This window comes from Halichoeres trimaculatus, unplaced genomic scaffold (assembly GCF_033239565.1).
Source record: "Halichoeres trimaculatus isolate MK-OKI-2021-1 unplaced genomic scaffold, fHalTri1.1 fHalTri1_scaffold_13, whole genome shotgun sequence".
NCBI classification, from domain to species: domain Eukaryota; kingdom Metazoa; phylum Chordata; class Actinopteri; order Labriformes; family Labridae; genus Halichoeres; species Halichoeres trimaculatus.
In genome coordinates, this window is record NW_027437191.1 from 10,261,863 (window position 1) to 10,282,056 (window position 20,194).

At 41.9% G+C, this 20,194-nt stretch overlaps 1 protein-coding gene across 1 annotated transcript in view; it reads left to right on the top strand.

Moving 5' to 3' along the window:
• fynb (FYN proto-oncogene, Src family tyrosine kinase b) overlaps positions 1 to 20,194 on the top strand; it is a 121,732-nt gene that overhangs the window by 80,629 nt on the left and 20,909 nt on the right. Inside the window, exons 5-7 of the mRNA XM_074684710.1 lie at positions 12,616 to 12,714; positions 16,140 to 16,243; positions 16,411 to 16,560. Of these exons, the coding sequence (XP_074540811.1) occupies positions 12,616 to 12,714; positions 16,140 to 16,243; positions 16,411 to 16,560 (353 nt within the window). The remainder of the gene's footprint in view (positions 1 to 12,615; positions 12,715 to 16,139; positions 16,244 to 16,410; positions 16,561 to 20,194) is intronic.

The following is a 20,194-nucleotide window of genomic DNA, read 5'->3' on the forward strand; positions in this document are numbered from 1 at the left end:
CTGGAGCCCAGAATAAATGTGCTGCACTGCAGTTTGTGGAAACACTGACAATGGGTACGAATAACAAACTAAACATAGAGCTGGCATCCACGTTTATTGCATACAGTATGAAAGAGTGCAAAGCATGCAGAGGAGCTGGAACGAGCTGCTTTAACATACAATTTGAGGACGAGCAGTAAACACGGTTTATTTAGGATTTACGAAGGGTGGAGCTGAGCCTCCAGCATGCAGAGTGTTCCTCCAAGACTTTCCTCTGAGCCTGGACAGGAAGTGCCCCGTTACACCCACAGAGATGTTTGCTGCTCCTTCTTCATGGCAGCAGAACTGTGTGTATATGTGTGTGTGTCTGTGTGAGGAGCAGCGTGATCATGTCTCCAACCACTCTGGCCTCAGTCCGTGGATGGTTTTGTCTTCTCTGTCCCCGTGTTTGGGTTCCTGCAGTGGTGCAGTGACACTTGAGGAGGCGGAGGATGCTGGCGCTCTGCTCACACTCTCTGTCTCTGAACACTTCACTGTAATGAGGCTGCAGAGCTCCTCCAGCTCTGCTCTGACCCCACTGTTACAAAGACCATTCAGGATCTGCTGAAGATGTTTGGACTGGCTTCAGTAGGTTCTTAAACAGGCTGTGATGGCAGCAGTGTGATCTGTAAGGGAAGATTTACAGGCTTTGACAGGATCAGATTGTGGTTTCAGGATTATTTGAAGATTCCAACAAAGACTTTTTGTTTAAAGAGAAAACTTTTAAAACATTACTGTCTTCAAACCAGGGGTAGGTGAGCCAGAATACTACTTGTTAGTCACTGTCATCTATTCTGCGATGAGTCGTTTTTATTTCTGTGACAGCGTGTCATGTGTTTGCGTTTTACGGACATGCTCTGTCTCTGCAAGTTTCTGCAGGTTTCTTCAGTTCTAGTTCTCACAGCACTAAGCCTGTATTTCTAGCAGCTCTTGCAAATGTTTCTTTCTCCTTTTGAGATTGATACAGTCACCATTCTTCAACCAGGCACCTGTCAAAACAACAACAGATTGTTGTTTTATAATGAGATAAGGGATGCCCAATATATCTGTATCAATGTTGGTATCAGCAGATGTGTTGGGTCGATATTTACTCATTAGCTGCCGGTCATTTTCATAGCATCTTGAACGATCTTTCAAGACCCAAACAATATTGTTCTCTATGGGGATGTAAACACCAAAACTACCTAAGAAGAGTGAACTCTCTTCTTTAATGTCTCTCCTCCTGTTTTTGATAAAAAAAAAAAAAAAACAGACAAAATGTACTTTTTTGATCTCTCTCATCTCGGGCGCTCCATCCTTTGATCCTCTCCATGAGCTCCATCGTCTAATGATCACGCCGCTCTTTCTCTCTGAACATACCTTGACACATCATATCAGATTGTTTTTCTTTTTTGTTTTTGTTTTGTTATTTAACCAATATTGATATCGGTGAATATTGGTTATAGGCCATAACAGCAATATTAATATCGGATATCTGTATCGGCCAAAATTGTCATATCTGTGCACCCCTTAATGAGATAATATCTGTGATATTCATACTGAGATTTATCATTTTTCTAAAAATTGATAAATTTTTGAAGATTTGAATATTGTAAACAACTCCCATACTCTATGCAAACCATCCAACTCCACCACCTAATTTCAATATATTTAATCTTTAATTGACCAGTGAGGTCACTTTCCTACACGACTCCAGCTCATGCCCAGACCACCAAGTAGGCATGAGATGGTCGCCAGTTTCATATATGCGACTATTTGTTTTAATCTCTTGTATTTTCCATCATATGTACCATCCTTATGGTGAGACCTGCAGCATCACAGAGCTCATTCAGAAGATTTATAAACTCTACAAGTGATCGACTAACACCTGAGGTTAGAGCTTGTTTTGAGTCTAACATGCTGGAGGGAGTGTGGGCTGCCAGATGTAATAATTACAAACTTTATTGCAGACCCAAGGAGATCCATATTGCAATAAAAACAGCAGAATGAAAGACCGTTTCTGTATATTTGAAGGAGTTGTGAGAACTCTTATTAAGGCCTGTGTTTGTTTTGAGGCAAATGAATGAAGAGCAGATCTTCTTTATAAAACTATGTTTCTTTGTTCAACACAACTTTGTACAGAATACAATGTCATGTATTATGATAAAAAAAAACGGTGCGGGGTTTTCATGGGACTTCATGCTGTAAACCAATCCAGCTGAGAAGTAGCATTGAGAAATAACCTTTGGCGCTATAATCTCATTTTAAGTTGTGGATAATGATCAGGCATGTATCTAGAGGTAAGAGTTTTTTAAGATCACTGAGAAACTCTTCGCAGAAACTTTGAAACATAAAAAATAGTTTTACTGTTGGACTCATTTGTGTCAGACATTTTCAGAGCACCTTGAACAATCTTTCAAGACCCAAATGATATTGTTTTCTATGACTATGTAAACACCAAACTACCTAAGAAGAGTGGAGTGTCTTCCTCTTTGTCTCTCTTCCTGTTTTTGATCCAAAAAACAGGCAAAAGATACTTTTTTAGATCTCTCTCGTCTCAGACACTCCATCCTTTGATCCTCTCCATGATCTCTGTCGTCTTTTCTCATGATCACACCACTCTTACTCTCTCAACTACCACAACACATCCTCAGTTGGAGCATGAGCTGCCTTAACTTTTCTGACTCTTGCTTTGTCTCTGTCATCTCTTATCTTCTCCTCATATCCATGCTTACCTCTCATCTAAAGAGCACACTGCTCTCACCCAAAGTAGTTTTTGAGCATGATTTTGATTGACAAGCTCCTCCAGACCCTGCCTCCCCCTGATAAAAAAAAAACATTATTTACTTCTTTAGACTTAGTAAATGGTTGCAACAAATTGATGCCTATAGACATCAACAGCAGCCAGTCAGTTGAAAAGATGGTGTACAGTATCTCTCAAGAGAAGAAGTGATGACGCCTTCGAGAGCTCCATGGTGCTAAGTCTTTGAGGTTTTGATGCTTCTGAAGGAAAAAGTAATGATGGTACTGATACATCATCAAAGCTTCAGAGTGTCAGAATGTGAGTGTTTAGAGATCCCTAGTGGTTTGATTGGAGACAGGAGCACTCCTTTACTCACCCCTCCTGCTGGTGAGGTGGCCTTTGAGGACACAGAGCTCCTGTGATGCAAGACAAGGATGGGAGACAATGGCCATTATGTAGAGTTTTAAGCAGCTGTGAGGACTTGGTAACAATGAATATACAGCAAAAGCAGATTGGACATGATCCTTTAATTACACAAAAGTCACAATAACACAAACAAACAAAGATACAGAAGAAGTAATCTCTCTTCTGTTAAATAAAACAAATGTTCCTGATTAAAACCGCCAGCTGTAAAGAGAAAGTACTAGCGCCGCTGATTTCCCCTTTGACAGAAACTCTTCTTCCTGCAGGGATCCTTTTTGTGTTTCCATCAGACACTTTAAAAACATTGTGTGTCTGTCAGCGGCAGAAACGGGCACTTTAACTCGACACACTGTGACAGAAATTACTGCCTGTTTTATGGCTGCTGTCTGCAGAAATCTGCTGGAGCTGATCCAACGCAGCAGTTTATATTAAAACACACCAAAGAGCGGGCCCTGGTTTTAAAATACCAACATTTCTGTGTATGTACAGAGCTGACGTGTTGGTTGAAGTCATGTTAATTAATGCAGCTGTTTGTGTTTGTTAATGATTTGATACCTTCAATCTAACAGGCACAAAATGTGCTCCTCACAGATACATAGCACCTTAGATATGAAATGTTAATGTGTGTACCATATGGGCTATCTCCTGATGAATTATGTAAAGTCTTTAATGCACATGTCCGCCTTATCGCCTCAGCCTTCAGCCTTCAGCCCAGCAAGGTCAGTCTTCCTCCTTACCACACCCAGTCAGCATCCTGTCCCAGCCCGCGAGCCGCACATTCCAGCACACACCTCGGTCTGAGCTGGGCCTCAGCCAAAGCAGGAAGACCCTGTCATTAGAGCGCAGACTCCCTGCTCTTCCTCCTCTCCCTCCTCGTCCTCCTCTCCCTCCTCGGTGGGGTCCAGACAGAGCTGCATCTTCCACCCTCTCTGCCCTCTTTCTTCATCTCCCTCCATCCGCCCACGCCTCACTGCTTCAAGCAGCCTCAAACGTGCTCTGGGCTTCTTCCACACTGACCCCTGCTGGACAAGAGAGGGTAGAAGTCTTGAGTCTGCTCCTCGGGGCTGGCAGAGAGTGACTGACAGACGCCCAAGCAGGAGGCCTGGAGGGGGGCTCACGTAAGACCACCAGAGATCCACCAGCAGTCGCAGCCTGCAGCCTCAGTGTGTTTAGTAAAGCATCCTGCAGGAAGCAGCGCTCCATGCCTGAGTGTTTACAAGGCGCTGCATTCAGCTCAGACGCTCTGTAAACCACAGAGAGTTATTGTGAAGCTTCATCAGGCATAATCAGGAAACAGCTCCTGTTTTTAAAGTCTCTGCTGTTAGTAAATTAAATTCTTCTGACTAAACAGCAGGACATGAATAAACACACTGTGCTGTTACAATGGCTGCTGGGAGGCTCTGTATGAGTCCTCTAATCAACAGAGGAGACGTCTCTGCAGCTTTTTCCTCTCTTGATCCGACACAAACACAATGAACAAACACCATTTACTCATCTAATAGCCACACTAAGTGTAAACCACTCATGGATGTGATGTGATTTCTGTCATTTCTTATGACCTGCAACAGGGGTCACGACCTGCATCAGCCCACATGATAAACAAAAGAAAAACAGGCTGATGATAAAAAAAATGGTTCTGCAAAAAGTAGAAACAGCTGCTGTAGCAGGAAATACATTGCAACTACAATGAACAAAGAGAGTCAAAAATATGTTAAACCAAAAAACAACCCCCCCAAAACTGTTTGAAATCTTTTTCATTCATTAAAAGAGCTCCACACCTGTAGGAGAAACACAAGAACTCGCCATCTCCTCCCTGCGCTGTTTCATTCCTACTCCTACTACTACTGTTTCTATCATTGGATTGGAGAATTCTCCATCCTTATGTATTTGTGACTTTTCTCTTGATAGACATAGAAACTGTTGGGACTGTCACATCTGAGCCGCCGTAGTTCACCCTGTGTAACACATCACAGATAAAGTGGCGAAAAACCTAAATAAATTTAAAGTTGAATTTGGCCAGACACCATTTCATACATCTGCCACTTGATTCTAATAAATAGTAAGACCTGGCCCATTGTGCTTATGACCTGTTCTACTGTCAGGACCAAAGTATGCAAAGCACCAGGGAGATGAGCAAACACAACAAGCTGCACAGCTAAAGAGTTGTCAACACAACAACATGAATTCCAGAGAGCAAGAAAGGAGGCAAATCAAAGAACAGCTCCAGACTTAGTGAAGTCCATCTTCAAGCAATGAGGGTTTCAGTTCAAGTCAAGTAAAAAAAAAAAATGTTGGCATGACAAACACACGTTCACTTTGCCAAAACACGTGTGTGAGTCATCTGACTCCTCCCTCAGAACAAATGTGGCCCAGCTGTCTGAGAAGAAGCGCTCTCAGGTTAATGACAGCAAGTGTCCAGCAAAAAAAGGTCAAATATGACCATAAAATAGTTTATGATGAAAAGTACAGTTATTTATTTGTTTTATATTGAACACCTGAAGTGGCTCCCTGTGACAGGGCTGGATGCTCAGCAGCCCTCAGGTAGTTTGAGTTTAAGACCCCACTTCTAAGTGATCTTGAAATAATCTCTTCTATTATTTTCTTGGATTGATTTTGTAGTAATGGTGGACACTGGAGCTGAACTGTCTGATAGAAAAGGGCTGAAGAGCATTAGAACAATAAAGATGAGAGTGATAGAGCACGGGCTAATTATGTTCATCCCAACCCACAGTCAGCAGTTATTCTGCAGTGGTCTGTTCAAACTTGAGAGTCTATCAATAAAATGAAGAGTGAGGTTATGTTTGCTCTGCTTGGTGAGGTTGGAGTTGATAGATGAGCACTGGTAGGACATAACAAGGATTCACCATAGACTGTAAAAAAAAAAAAAAAAAATGGACATCACTTTGCTCGACTCGAAGTGAGGTCTCCATAAAAACTGCTCCCCCTGGTGGCTGGCTGCAGGATAGGTCAAAAAATCAGACTTTCCTGTCATTTCAGATGGGCTGTGGTCAAACTTTGAAAAATTGATACACCTCTCAAAAATGTTTTTCACGTTGGATTACTGTGCTGATTTGAAGATACCATTTGGCTGTCTTGCATTCAAGTCCTCTTTTTTCTGAAGAGTTTTTTTTTTCATTAGTTATACGAGGTTAAAAACAAAGTTTTACGTCACATTTAACAATCATTGACAGTTGACGTTCTTGTGTATTACTTTCGGTTACTGTAAAATATATCGGGAGGTGGAGTCAAGAAGTAATAAGACTCTCAAAAGAAAAAATACATATATTATTTTTGTCACCCAGCTCCACTCAGATTCTCCCAGAATCCCTCACTGTCTCTTCTGCGCAGACTCTGGCTGCATAACTGCTACCAATGGCTGCACCTATGACGGGGTATTTTGGCTCCAAAACCGCCCAGTGGATAATGGTGGAGCCACGCTGTCCACTCTATATACAGTCTATGGGATTCACTAACTTTACACGTTATAACTCAGAGCACCAGGCTGTAAGTATGACTAAATACAGGAAGCTATTGTACAAACTGAGTTTACAAAGTTTGATTGTTGTCACCTTTCAAACAATAGATCTGTGTAATCATGAACAAATACATTTCCTGCTGGCATCTTGGGAAAAGTTGTCTAAACAAAGAAAAGAAGTGAAGAAAAACATGTCTTGGTAAGAGTCACGGCCTCATGACAGTGGGTCATGGTGCTACGTTGTAAACAGATTCAGTGTAGATCTCACAGAACCTTTATTTAACACCCGTTGCTTCAAAGTCTGTCTGGCGTGAAAAGTCCAGGATAGCAAAGACATGAAGCATCTCACGGCAGCACATTATGAGGTTTTGTTTTGGAGGATTAAAGTATAATGGAGCATATCGAGTTGCTAATTGATTCTGAATCACATCATGTGTAGAATAAAACAGTCTGTGCACATTACATTCAGTTTGGAGGCATTTCTGAAGCCTGTCTGTGTGTTTGAACGACTCTAATCAGCTGTCACTTCAGGGAGAGGGGATCTGGGTTCACTCTGAGCCAGGAGGGAGGCTCTTTGTTTACTCTTGTTGTTGTTTTCTGTCTGTTTGTGGCGGTTTGGTTTGAGGGGGGGTTGGTTCTGGAGACAAAAGAGGCGGCGGGGACGGACTGGGACCCACCCTGCCTCGTCTGTTTATGTCTCCTCTACATACCCACACGTCTTACTCTGCATAAACACATCCTCTCCCCCTCTCAGAAGGCAGATTGTTGAAACCCCCTCTTCCCCTCCACCTCCCCCCTCAGGGATCCTCTGCGAACAAAGGGAGGCAGGCCTGTTTCTGCCTGGGATGTCATCCCCAGGCGATCCCCTATCCTGGCTTTATTCAGCACAAATAAAGGACTAACAGCGCCCCCCTCTCCTCCTCTTTCATTCTCCTCCCTCTGTCTTTAGCATCCTTTTACACACACACACACGGATACACATCACTCTCACACACATCCTGGTGTAAAAGAGATGTGATAGGAACATGCTCGGGGTGGCACAGTGTGTCACAGAGCTCCTCTGATGGGAGGGAAATGTGTGTGTGTGTGTGTGTGTGTGTGTGTGTGTGTGTGTGTGTGTGTTTGTGTGTGTGTGTGTGTGACTGTGTATTCATGTGAATGTATAGGAAGTGATGGTAAACCACTGCTGTTAGCTGCCCCTAAAGACAGACAGATATTGATTTGTGTGAGGAGGAGAGTTGAGGAATGAAGAGAAGAGGAAGAGAGGAAAGGAAGTGATGGAGACATACACAAACTATGACTGAAGAGTGGCTGAAGGCGTTAAGTATGAATCTATAAACAGATGACAGTAAAACACGTCTGCTGGTAAAGAAATTAAAATCAAACATCCTCTGAGTTGGATCAAGTTAATACTGTTTCCATTTTCCTGCAGGCTGTGAGTCCTTTAAATGCTGACAGATTGTTTCCAGGTTGATCTTGATCAATAAGCAGCTGCAGAGACGTCAAATAGTGAAAACTCAGAGAGTCATGAGGCCATGTGACAAGTTCAGAGCAGATTCAATAACCTGTGAACTCATCTCTGCAGCATCAGCATTCGGCCTAAGCTCTGATGATCATGGTACAGGAAAAACCAGGTACATAGTGCTGACCATGAACTCGTTCATGTAAAGCAGGCATGTCCAAAGTCAGGCCCGGGGGCCTGTCATAGCTTGAGTTTCAACTCAATCAGCAACCCAGCTTTCATCTTGAAATCCATTAATTGTGTCAGCGAAATAAACCATGTCCTGTATCATGTGTAAATTCACATTTTCTGTTAAGGTGAAAAAAACCAAACCAAAATATTAGACATGCACCGATTGATTGGTGCCAGTTCCCCTAATTTTGGGGGATCAGCAATCAGCACATCCTTAGATATGAAACGGATCTTATATACCTCCAGGAAGGTCTGACAGCCAACCATTGCTGCTTTTTACTCTGAGACCTAAAACTCAGGACACTATTGGTTGTTTAAGTTGAAACATAAAGATTTTATTGTTTCACGGGTATTGTTCAATGGCTTTCAAGAATAGAATAGAATAGAATAGAATAGAACGTTATTTTCATTGTAACAAGTACAACGAAATTGAAGTCACAGCAGCAATCAAGAAAACAAAAGTAAGAAAGTGTATAGAAAGTGCAAAATGGTCCATAAGAAAATAGATGCTGACAGCTTGTCCATCATTGTCCAGTTCAGCCAGCCTCCACCTCCACAGGGTCCAGGACTGAGCTTCTTCAGCAGTCTGTTCAGTCTCTGTCTCCTAGATCCTGTCTGCTCACAGCAGGTGAAGCTCCTCCAATGTGGTGTTGGTGTATGATGTTAGCTCTGTTAGCCATGTCTGTGAATAGCATGATGCTACTCTGTCCTCTGGTATTCTTTCTGTTGCTGGGTTAGCACAGCTAGCTCGTCCATCTTATTGGAGATAGATCTCACGTCGTCCTCACCTCCTTCTCCTCACCTTGCGGGAAGATATCAGGCCTTACACCAGTTAGCATTGACATGATACAGGCTGCTAACAGCTGAGTTCACATGTAAACAATGCAGCCATGGTTACATGTAGGATCTCCAGACAAACACAGGAGAAAAAGTAGTAAAAATATCGCTGAAGCCACAAAAAGTTTGGTGTCCATGACCAACAAATGAGCCGAACAAAGTAATGATCCACTCCAAATACAAAGATGACGAAAAAGAGACGAAAAAAATTACAAGAAACGGACAAAGAAGAGAGAGCTGCTGCAGGAGGCAGCCATAGCCAACAGGCGCCTAGCAAGAACAATAATGTTAACCACACTGCTAACTGGGCCATTTACCTGCAGACACAGTGATCCTGAGTTTAGCTCAGTTTTGACTGTTTTTGAGTGATTTGTGTGAATTAAATTCATTTTCAAACATCAAGGACAGACACACTGGAAAATCCCCTGATGAAGCACTGAATTATAGTATTTAAACAGTAAGAGTATCAGAGTCTCACACTCATTATTTTAGTGGCTGACCACCTCAGTTCACTTCACCTTGATGTTACTCTTTATGTAACTCACATCCTGTTAGTTAGCCAATAACACCATGTTTACAGGGCGGTGTGGGCAGACGCTGGCGGTCAGCTGCAGAGACATTACAGCGGTCATGGAGGTGTAGTACACACTGTCAGTGATCTGCTGCCTCTCTGCGCTGGATGTCTCCTGGTGTGATTGTTGAATGCTGGCACAGACTGGAGCCTCTTCTGCAGAGAGCGCTGGCTCTGATTCTGATGGACTTACACCAACCTGCTGTGCACAAGCCAAGAGATGACTAAGATGTTCAGAGCAGAGGAAGATTATCTGCTGCCGCTTTCATCATCTGCAGGAAATCCTTTGAAAATAAATCTGCTCATTGTGGAGATAGTTCAACTGTGAATCCCCAGGTGGTGAAATGTGCATTTTAATTTAAGTTATCAACACAAGCCAGGCTACATGTTATCCAGAGGGAAGAGCTGTGATTGAGGTTTTGAGCTTAAATGCAGGAAAAAGAGTGAATATTAAAAGTAGAGAGGAGTGTCTGTGTGAATGGGCGGATGAGAGACTTAAAGGCAGACACACACTCACATACACACAGAGGGAGGAAAGGGTTTCCTCAGAGAACTTCAGAGAAAGAAGGTCTAATGGGGGTGTAGGCATGGAGGCTGAGGGGTCTTTAAGGAACATCTCCTCCCCTCTCCTCCTCTGCCCTCCTTTTACTTTCAGACAGTCAGCAGACTCTCTTTATCAGAGCTGATAAACTCCAGCCACTAACCTCACATCAGGAGCTACAGCTTCACAGGATGAAGAAAGAGTTGTCATTTCTCCAATTCTGGCTGCAGCTCAACAAAAAATGACAGACAGACACTCATGTTGTCTTATACGGATGGGTACCTTTTACATTTGAAGCGATTCAGTACCAATGCCTGGTACCTGGCAATTGGCATCGGTGATTAACAGTACCAATTTTTGGTTCTTTAATCTGTGTGTGTTTATGTGGTGATAAATATTAATTTGTATTGATATTAGAATTTCACAGTTTTTTGATTTACGTAATTATTTCAGTCAATATATAAACTTGCACTACTGTGTTTATGTTCAGCGTGGAATATCACCTACTCTTTCACTGCCTCACAGTCACAAAGATGGGTTCAAGTATCAAACATGGCACTGTTCGATTTTATGATAATCTGTGCTTGGTACTACAGAAAGAATTCAGTTGGTACCTATAAAAGTTCCTAACTTAGTACCCATCCTTACTTTGTAGTGGTCAAAAACCTCCATTAAGCTTTATAACAAATGTTTCAACAGCAGGAACCAAGGTCTGCAATAAGTTCCTGGGTAGTAATGGCCAAAAACACCAGGTGATTCTCCACTCCATTCCCACTCTCTAATGGCACTGGATATGACACGTTCACTGACTCAAGTCAGTGTGTGTAATAGGGATGCAACGATACTAATCCTGGTATCAGGTATCAGTGGATCAGTGCACCTCAAAGCAGGATTGGTATCGATGGGAAGGGGCCGATCCAGGCAACCAGCTTTTTCCCTTTCCTTTTTTACCGGTGCTCTTGGATACTACATTTGGCATGTTGCCCCACTTTCTTTGTTTTTTGCTGGATTACCAGTCGACGGGGTAAAAAATATTACAATTGAATATTAATTCCTGGGCTGCACAGTGGCGCAATGGTTAGCGCTGCAGCCTCACAGTGAGAAGGTCACTGGTTTAAATCCCAGCTTGGTTGGTGGGCCAACCAAGCTGGGAGTCTGTGTGTGTGTGTGTGTGTGTGTGTGTGTGTGTGTGTGTGTGTGTGTGTGTGTGTGTGTGTGTGTGTGTGTGTGTGTGTGTGTGTGTGTGTGTGTGTGTGTGTGTGTGAATGGTAGTCTGTCTCTGTGTCAGCCCTGTGATTGGCTGGTGACCAGTCCAGGGTGTACCCTGTCTCTTGCCCAATGACTGCTGGGATAGGCTCCACCCACGACCCTGAACAGGATAAGCGTTTAAGAAAATGAATGAATGAATGAATAAATATTAATTTCTGTATTCTGAAGCACGTTTCTTTACCAAACTGCTGATTAACATTCAAATAATTTATAGTTTTAATTAAACATTAACTGTAGTAATTCCATATGCTCATTTTTTGCCTTCAACCCAAATCATTACCAGTCTTATCCCACAGTAGGGCATGCAGGTTATTATCTAACACTGGTATCAGTATTGGTATCTGTATTAGAACCAGAAAAGTTGGATCGGTGCATCCCTAGTGTGTAATACACAAGCCTTTTATTTTTGACGGATGCTGGAGCAGCGATGCATCACTTTGTACAGAGCAGAGCAAAACGGGACAGGGAAACATACACTGAAACAATATTAAGACATCCAAACAACTTTCACAACAAAAAAAAACTGTTCCAGATTGTTTTTAGCTCTGCCAAAACAACAAACCGACATGACAAGCAGAGCCAGGTCAGGAGTCAACAGGTTTGAGGTTTCACAGCACAACATGAAGATTATCATAGGGAAGCACGGGAACTCCTCAATCTCACAGCTCCAGCTGTTTGGCGGTCCTGCTATGAGCTGGACTGAAGACGCAGCCGGAGTTGACAGATGAGTGATCACACAGCCAACACACAACAGCGGAGATGAAAAGGACACTAAGCTGGAGTATTCACAGTGTTAATCTACCCTCTTAAAAGTTCCTGTTCTAGGTAGTACTTTCCAAAGTACCAGGAACTTTAGGGTGGGCAGTGCTGAAAGTTTAACATCAAGGCAACGCGTTCTGACAGATGGTTTCTGAGTGCATCTCTCAGCTTTGGTTGATCTTTTGTTTCCACACAGGAGAGAGTTGGACTGAAGTTGTAATGTGATGTGTTGTGCGGCACAGTAAGTGTCAGGTCTGATTGGAAAAGTAAATGTGTTAATGTTTATCTCTTTCTCTCACACACACAGTGAAGGAGACTGGTGGGACGCTCGTTCACTCACCACCGGTGGAAGCGGCTACATTCCCAGTAATTACGTGGCTCCAGTGGACTCCATCCAAGCTGAGGAGTAAGTTCTTTGTTTCTGTGTGTGTGTGTGTGTGTGTGTAGCTGAGTCACAATGTGCTCAGCTCCAAACTGACAGTTGTACATATTCAAACTTCTGATGAATGAAGTGAGGAAGTCGTCTTCCTCCTCAGTCTCTTCTCTCGCTGCAGTCTGGACGTCTCTGTAGAGCCGTGTTTGTGTGAAACTTTAAAGACTTAGGTTTAGTTTATTAAGAGGAGATTCATATATCCAAGCTCATCCTGATGTTTTTGTTCTTCTCTCACATCTATAAAGAGTTTATTTCTGTATGATAAAAGTGTTCACACACCCTGCTGCTGCTGCTGCTGCTGCTGCTGCTGCTGCTGACGCTGACGAATGAAGAAGTAGAAAGAATGAGAAGTATTAACTTTCCCCACAGACACAAACCTCCTCCGTCCCCCCGCCCTCTCGCCCTGCCCCCATCAGTCAGGAAGATGTCTCTGCACAAAGCTTCATAAAGTTCACAGAGAGGTGGATTCTCATCATGAGCCATGGAGCACGCTGAGATTAAAAACACTGAGGAGGAGAAGGAGCAGCTCTGTTTATCCTCACAGATCTACCTGTTTGAAACTTTCTCTTTGGTGTCTGTGTCTCTGATTTTGCGCCCCCATCACCACCACCTCCACACTCCTCTGAAAATCAGGCATCTCATCTTCAAGAGCTCATTGAGTTTTAAAGGGTTAATTCTGACCAACGTGACACTATAAGTCTGTGGAGATGCAGCCTTAGCTCTCTTTGTTGTGCTGATTTTGTGCTGATTTTGAGATTGCTTCTTATAAATTAAGGATCACTGCATGGTGACATAAGGACATGCATCATTTCATTACTAGAGGCAACTGTGCCAAGGCCGGGTTAAGCAATGTGAGAGCATGCCAGCAGCAGGACCCAGAGAGTATGAATGAGGTTAAGAGCAGCTTCAGCTGTTTTCAGAAAACTGCAGAGCTCAGGTTTCTAGAAGCTTGACCAGGGTCTCAGATTTATCTCTGCCTCTCAGCTGACTGTTTTCTGGTTGCAGTTTCATGAGAAACACGTGAATGAATAACTTTATCTGTCATTTTTTTCCACCCCTGCTCTGGATGAGTAATTTTTCCAGCTGAGGACAGTAAACATCCACAGTTGAAGAAGCAGAAGCTGTTCAGTTCGAGCTTATCTCAGTTTATATGAAAACCTATCTGCAGGTTTCCTCAGAGTAAAAACACCAACATGTCTTTCTCAGACTCTTTGTTCTTCTAGTATTCATGAAAGTCATAGAAATCTTAAGAAAGGGGGTGCTCTTTTTGAATGACATGTCCTTGTCAGGAACTTAAGATTTGTCCAGTTTTTTTGCCCTTATAGTTGTCCTCTTCTCTTCTCTTCTACTCAACATCTTTGTGTTCCTATCAGAATAAAAGCCTCTTTGGTTTATTCTCAAAAAGGGGGAGGGAATGAAAAAATGATCAGGTTCACAAGCTGAACTTCTGTTTGTTCTCCAGTAAACTGTTGGTTTTACAACCATCATGCCATAATGACTCTGAACATGTGCTTATCTTTACTTTTTAACTCACAGATATTTTCCGATTTTAAAGCAAAGTCAGAATGAACAACATAACTCAAAAAGTAACAAACAGATCTTGATGAAATTTTCAGGAAATGTTCAAAATGGGATAAGGAAGAAGTGATTACATTTTGGAGGTGATCTGAATCACCGTCTGGATCCAGTACTTTTTTAAAGGATTCTTTATCATCGTGAGATAGGGCCGTTTTTACCATATGTGTATATAACTCCACAATAAATGGTCAGATTGCTTTGCAAAACAAAACAAGACAAGGTCACCATCATTTCTGACAGATGTAAAAGTATGATCCAGATCCTGGAAATATTCTGGATACTAAGATCTGGAATATGAAATATGTACTGGGTCATCATAATTTTCAACACTGTCAGGTAACAAATTATTGTACAAACCTGCAGCTAACATCAAATTGTAGCAGACAGTCTGCTGAAAGGGAGTATAACATTAAAGTAAGACTAAAGTGTTGGTGACAAACACAATATGCTTGGTGGAGGTCTGTGCTCTCAGAGTGCTTTTCTAGTTTTGCATTCTTTTCTTTTCCTATTGTCACATTTGCATTATCTGCACATTTGTGTAGCTCAGTGATGTGGACAGACTTGAAACGAGAAAAACAGACACTTTACAGTGAGTTTTCACCACCCAAGAGGGCATTTTATCAGGTCACCGAAATGGCAGTTTAGTGTTTTTCTGCCCCCCAAGAGGGCCGTTTAGCGCATGTTTTCAACAATTGGGCCAGGGGGGAATGCCCCTCTGCTATCCCCCTCTGTGCACACCACTGGTGTAAGGCTGCTTTTTTCTATTTCTGTAATTAAAGTTGACTTTTTTACACCTTTATTTCTTCAAAATTTCAGGGCAAACTGGGGCTGAAACCTGCTGAGTTTCAGCTCACATATGCAGATCACAGACTTGTGAGCACACTTGCACTAATTTCTTAAATTCTAGGAGCTTTGTGCAGATATGATAAAACATCTTTATAGTACAGTTTTGGGACTGAAAGAGAGCATAACAGGTAAAAAAAAAATTGAAAGAATGTAGAGCATGTAGCAGCATCCAATGTGCATGACTCTATGATGTTTCTGTTTGAGGACATTTACACATTTAAACGGTTTCACTGTATGTTTTGCTAAATAAAGAGACATAAACCTAGAATGTAAAATCTTTCTATCATCTTGGGGATATGAATATGCTTAGCGAAGGTCACAGCAACCTGCCAAACACACCTCATCATCCTTTCACTGGGTGTGCAGGAATTTGCTTCTTGCCAAGTGCAACTCTTGACCTTATAATCTGATGGAAAAGTTTGGAGGTCAACATCAAGATACAGGCTCCAACTACCTATCACACAGTGAAAACAGATGATTTAACACCTAAGTCTTCTTGTAACCTTAAAGAGGACAAAATACCTCTGCAGATTATCCCAGGTTGAACTTCTTGGCGTCAAAAACCACTAGAGAGTGCGATGATTTTCGTTGGCGCTGTCAGACTGAGTCAGTCAGGAGGAACTCTGATGTGTTTTTCTTCAGAGGACCAAAGTCAAACATCTGCACTGAGCTTTATTTTAAACAATTTTTGTGCAGTCATTTTTTCCTTTGGGTAATGACATTTTAATGTTCTGACACACCGTTAGGGTCAAAAATAAAGAGCAAGGGCCAAGTTTGGCTCAGGGATCAGATCGAGCGTCCCCTGTGCTGAGTCTACAGATGTCATGTCATCCCCCATCGTCCTCACTCTTCACGTGTTCGTCAATAAAAAAATAACATGATCTAGAACCGATGATCCAATACACTTATGTGCTGGAAGGAAATGGATTTCTTCCTGTGTGTTTGGTTTAATATGTTGTCTCCTTTAATTACAGCTGGTACTTTGGTAAACTGGGCCGTAAGGATGCTGAGAGGCAGCTGCTGTCCACCGGGAACCCTCGAGGGACCTATCTGATCCGGGAGAGTGAAACCACAAAGGGTAAACCACACACACACAGATAACTCAGTCTGACCTCAGATAACTCGCTAATAGATGAGCATAATAACAGACACCAGAGCGCTGGAGTCTGATTCCTCCTCATGTATCCTTTAAATCATCATTGTGAGATTTCGTTGTGTCTCACACCTGACTCGTGTGCTCTGCAGGTGCCTTCTCTCTGTCCATACGGGACTGGGACGATGTGAAGGGCGATCATGTCAAGCATTATAAGATCCGCAAGCTGGACAGCGGCGGGTACTACATCACCACCAGGGCTCAGTTTGACACACTGCAGCAGCTGGTTCAGCATTACTCAGGTACAGACTCTGAAGCTGTGGTAGACAGATGTTAACGGTGAAATGATCAGATGTTTTCTCCTTGTTAGGAAACGGTTGATCTGAGGATGAACAGAGCCAAGAGGAAACATGAGACATAACAGAGACTAGAACCAGGATTGTTTACTCCTGAGCAGCCCTGAAAGTTTCACCACATTATGCATGACCATAGTGTCTTCCCTCTGGTTAAAGTTTCCTCAGCTCTGTGTCTGCAGACTCTGGTTATTAAAATAACTCAGACATGTTGCTGCAGAGGGATTTGTTGTGATGAAGCCGTGTCTCAAACAGCGACTCATAGACTTCTCCTCCGCTGTCTGGTGTCTGTTTCCTCACATTGATCCAGAGTGCATTAGGCAGACGCTGATATGCTGTAATTGCATCTGCAGCACATTTACACATTAAGGAATAAAAGGTGTCACTTATCATGAGGCACAAATAGAAAGGAACAGAGAGCTGAGACATGTCAGAGGAGCTGTTTGACTGACATCTTTAAATGATTTTCATATTCACTAGGGTTGAAAAAAAAAGAAATATTATCAAGTCTTTTTATACTTGGTATAAGCCACATTCACCTGATCATTTCAGGAAAAAAGTGTCTTATTTCAAGTTATTTAAAGACAAAAATGAGGTCTGGATTACTTGTAACTAGGGTTGCCAACTGTCCCACATTAGCTGGGACATCCCTTATTTGAGCCAAAAGAGGCACGTGCCATACAGGACATTGTCTGTCCCGACCACATAGGTAAAGGCAAGATGCATATATTCTTTCTCTCTGTGAGCCATGCATTGTGTGTTTGGCTGCCTGCCTGTATGGCCAGCTGTACACTACGGGTATTAGAACTGCTCAGTTGACAAGAAGGCAGCCACAGGTTCAGCCTATGGCTGCAGCTCTTCCGTGCTAGAGTGTAAAAAAACAGTCGACATGTGACTCCGTCCCAGTACCTGGGCGCTGTACTTAGTAGCGAGAGACTAGCCCCCCCACCAACCCCCACCCACACCCCACCCCTGGCAGAGTGTGTCCTGTATTCCTTAGCGTCAAAGTTGGCAACCCTACTTGTAAAAAGTTAAAAAAAAAAAAAAAACTGTCAATGGAATAAAATTTTGCTTTAAGAATTTGCTTAAAACTAGAAAAATGTCATAATACAAGTAACTTTTCTCAAATTCTATTGGCGGATTTTTTTTTACTTGTTACAAGCATTTCAGACCTCATTTTTGTTTTTAAATAGCTTGATGCAATTTTTTTTGGGACTGGTCAGGTGAATGTGGCTCATACTAAGTCTAAAAAGACATTTTCAACCGAAAATGTCTTCCACTGGTCTCAGTGGAAATGCTGCAGGCTAGTGAAGTGATGACTGATGATGATCAAATGTGCTCAGAATTGTTTGCACATGTTATTCATGGTCAGATCACTTTTAAAAACTTAATTCAAGGTAATAACCAAAACATTACTGAAAATTTCCAAAAATTTACCGTTAATTTTTAGGAAAACCTCATTCAAGTTAATCCAAACAAAACCCAGAAAATGATCAATATTCCCAAGCTAAATTCCCATGGAAATTTCCAGAAAGTGTTCCTGAAATTTACCAGAAATTTGCCAGCCCTTTGCAACCTTAATAGTCACATCTTTATTTACAGTTGTTGTGAACATGAAACATGGTTTCAGATTGAATACTGTACATCTGAGACAAAATGTTTTGAATAGTGACAGAAAATCAGAAGTCTGTCAATCTTTTCTCACCATGTCAGAAATCTCACACAAATTTCCAGCAATGTTTTGCTACAGTATAACACACAAAACTATTTGCTCAGTTTTGTTTAAGAAAAAATATCCAGAGAAGTCGTTTTCTTTTGTCTTTCTCTGGCTGATGTTGATGCTATTACCTGAATCTGTGCCCTGACTGCTCCTGAACATCTGATCTCTCAGTCACTCCCTCTCACAGGGAAAAGGATATTTTCCTGCCCTGCTCCAGTTGTCACATTGACGTATCGATTGTTGCTCTGAAATCAACAGCATTGATTTTCTGTATGTGTTTGTGTCATGGCACATTAACCGTCCCTCTGCTTTTCAGCCCTGCAGATGACGTATGGAACCGACAGCACGTCTCTGTAATAACCTTGACTCTTTTCAGGGCTCGTGCTTTCATTGCTTCCTGCTCTCCTTTTTCTATTCATGTCTTTAAAAAGCTGCAGAGTGTTTCAGAAATGATGCCATAAAGATGTGCTTCATGTTTTTCTGAGAGAATGGAAGAGAGACCTCAAAACCAAACACGTGTGAGGTGAAACTGTGTTTGGAGGAACAAATAGCCTCTTCTTCTCCTTTTAAATAAAGTTAAACTCAAAGCAGCTCTGCTTTATTCGGCACTTAAAGAGAGCAGAGTCTGACTGATAGAAGATCAGAGTTAAAGTTACTGACTTAAAGTCAGACAAACTGTCACTGTTATCTACAGAAGCTGCTTTTGAAGAGCATGTTCACACTTCTGTGTGTGATGTGAAGATAAACTGAATAAGATGCCATCACTCTAAGGACGACTGAAGGAGGTGACAGGAGGCGTTTAAAAGAGATATATTAACGTTAAATCATCAGACCTGTTCCTGTCTCTGTTGTTGTTTCCTCTATTGAAACTCTGTTGTTGAAACACAGTGAATCAGGGTTGTGTGAGGTTTCAGCTGTGCTCCTTTTACTTCTGCTCGCACTACGCGACCATCTCCAGCCAATCACAGCAACATCTCACCGTCAGTCAAACTGGATCATTAGACCTTAAATATCACTAACTAAATCAACATACAGTTTAACCATACTACCTTTAAAGTATAGGTAATTATAGTGTCACTGTCTAAAGAAGCTCATATCAAACAGCAGTATTAGTTCATGGGTCTTAAAGTTGCCAAGCTGATCCTTCAGCTTCAGGAGCTGACAGATGAAAAACCTTAATTTTCACTCAACACTGAAAATTAGCAAAGTTGTCTTTCTTACCTTTCAGTATTTTTACGAGTATGTCCCCGTACATTTTTAAGAACCACACTGAGACACGTCCTGCAGCATTTCTCTAATCAAGCATTTTTTTTTAATTGCATCCTTTAGTCAGAGAGAAACCAGAGAAGACTAAGGCTGTTATTTGAACCTCCGTGTTTATACTACGCAAGGATGAAGTACAGTCCCAATTATACGTTTTCTCCCCCCTTGGATGTTTTTACCCTTTTTATTGCTTTGATAAATCAGTCATGATAAAAAAAAACTTGTCTTTTTCACACTATTGGAAATTGACTATTGGAAGTGAAAACAGGTTTCTGAATTAAACAGAATTCTATATTTAAAAAAAGGATTTTCATAATTATTCACCACCTTCAAGTAAGAATTAGGTAAATGGGTTCACCAGGATTACTTTTGCATTACTTCATGTGTAACAGGTCATTTAACTTTATCGTTGTAGTTAGGGATGTCCCAACCCGATACACTGATCAGTGTCAGCACCAGATATGGCTATTTTTGGAGGATTTGATAGTATTGTTTTTTGGTACATGATCGGGACGGATCCATGTTTTAAGCACCGTCACGCTTTACGGCTGCTGTAAATCAAACCACATAGCAAACATATCGGCTGTGTGGGACTACTTC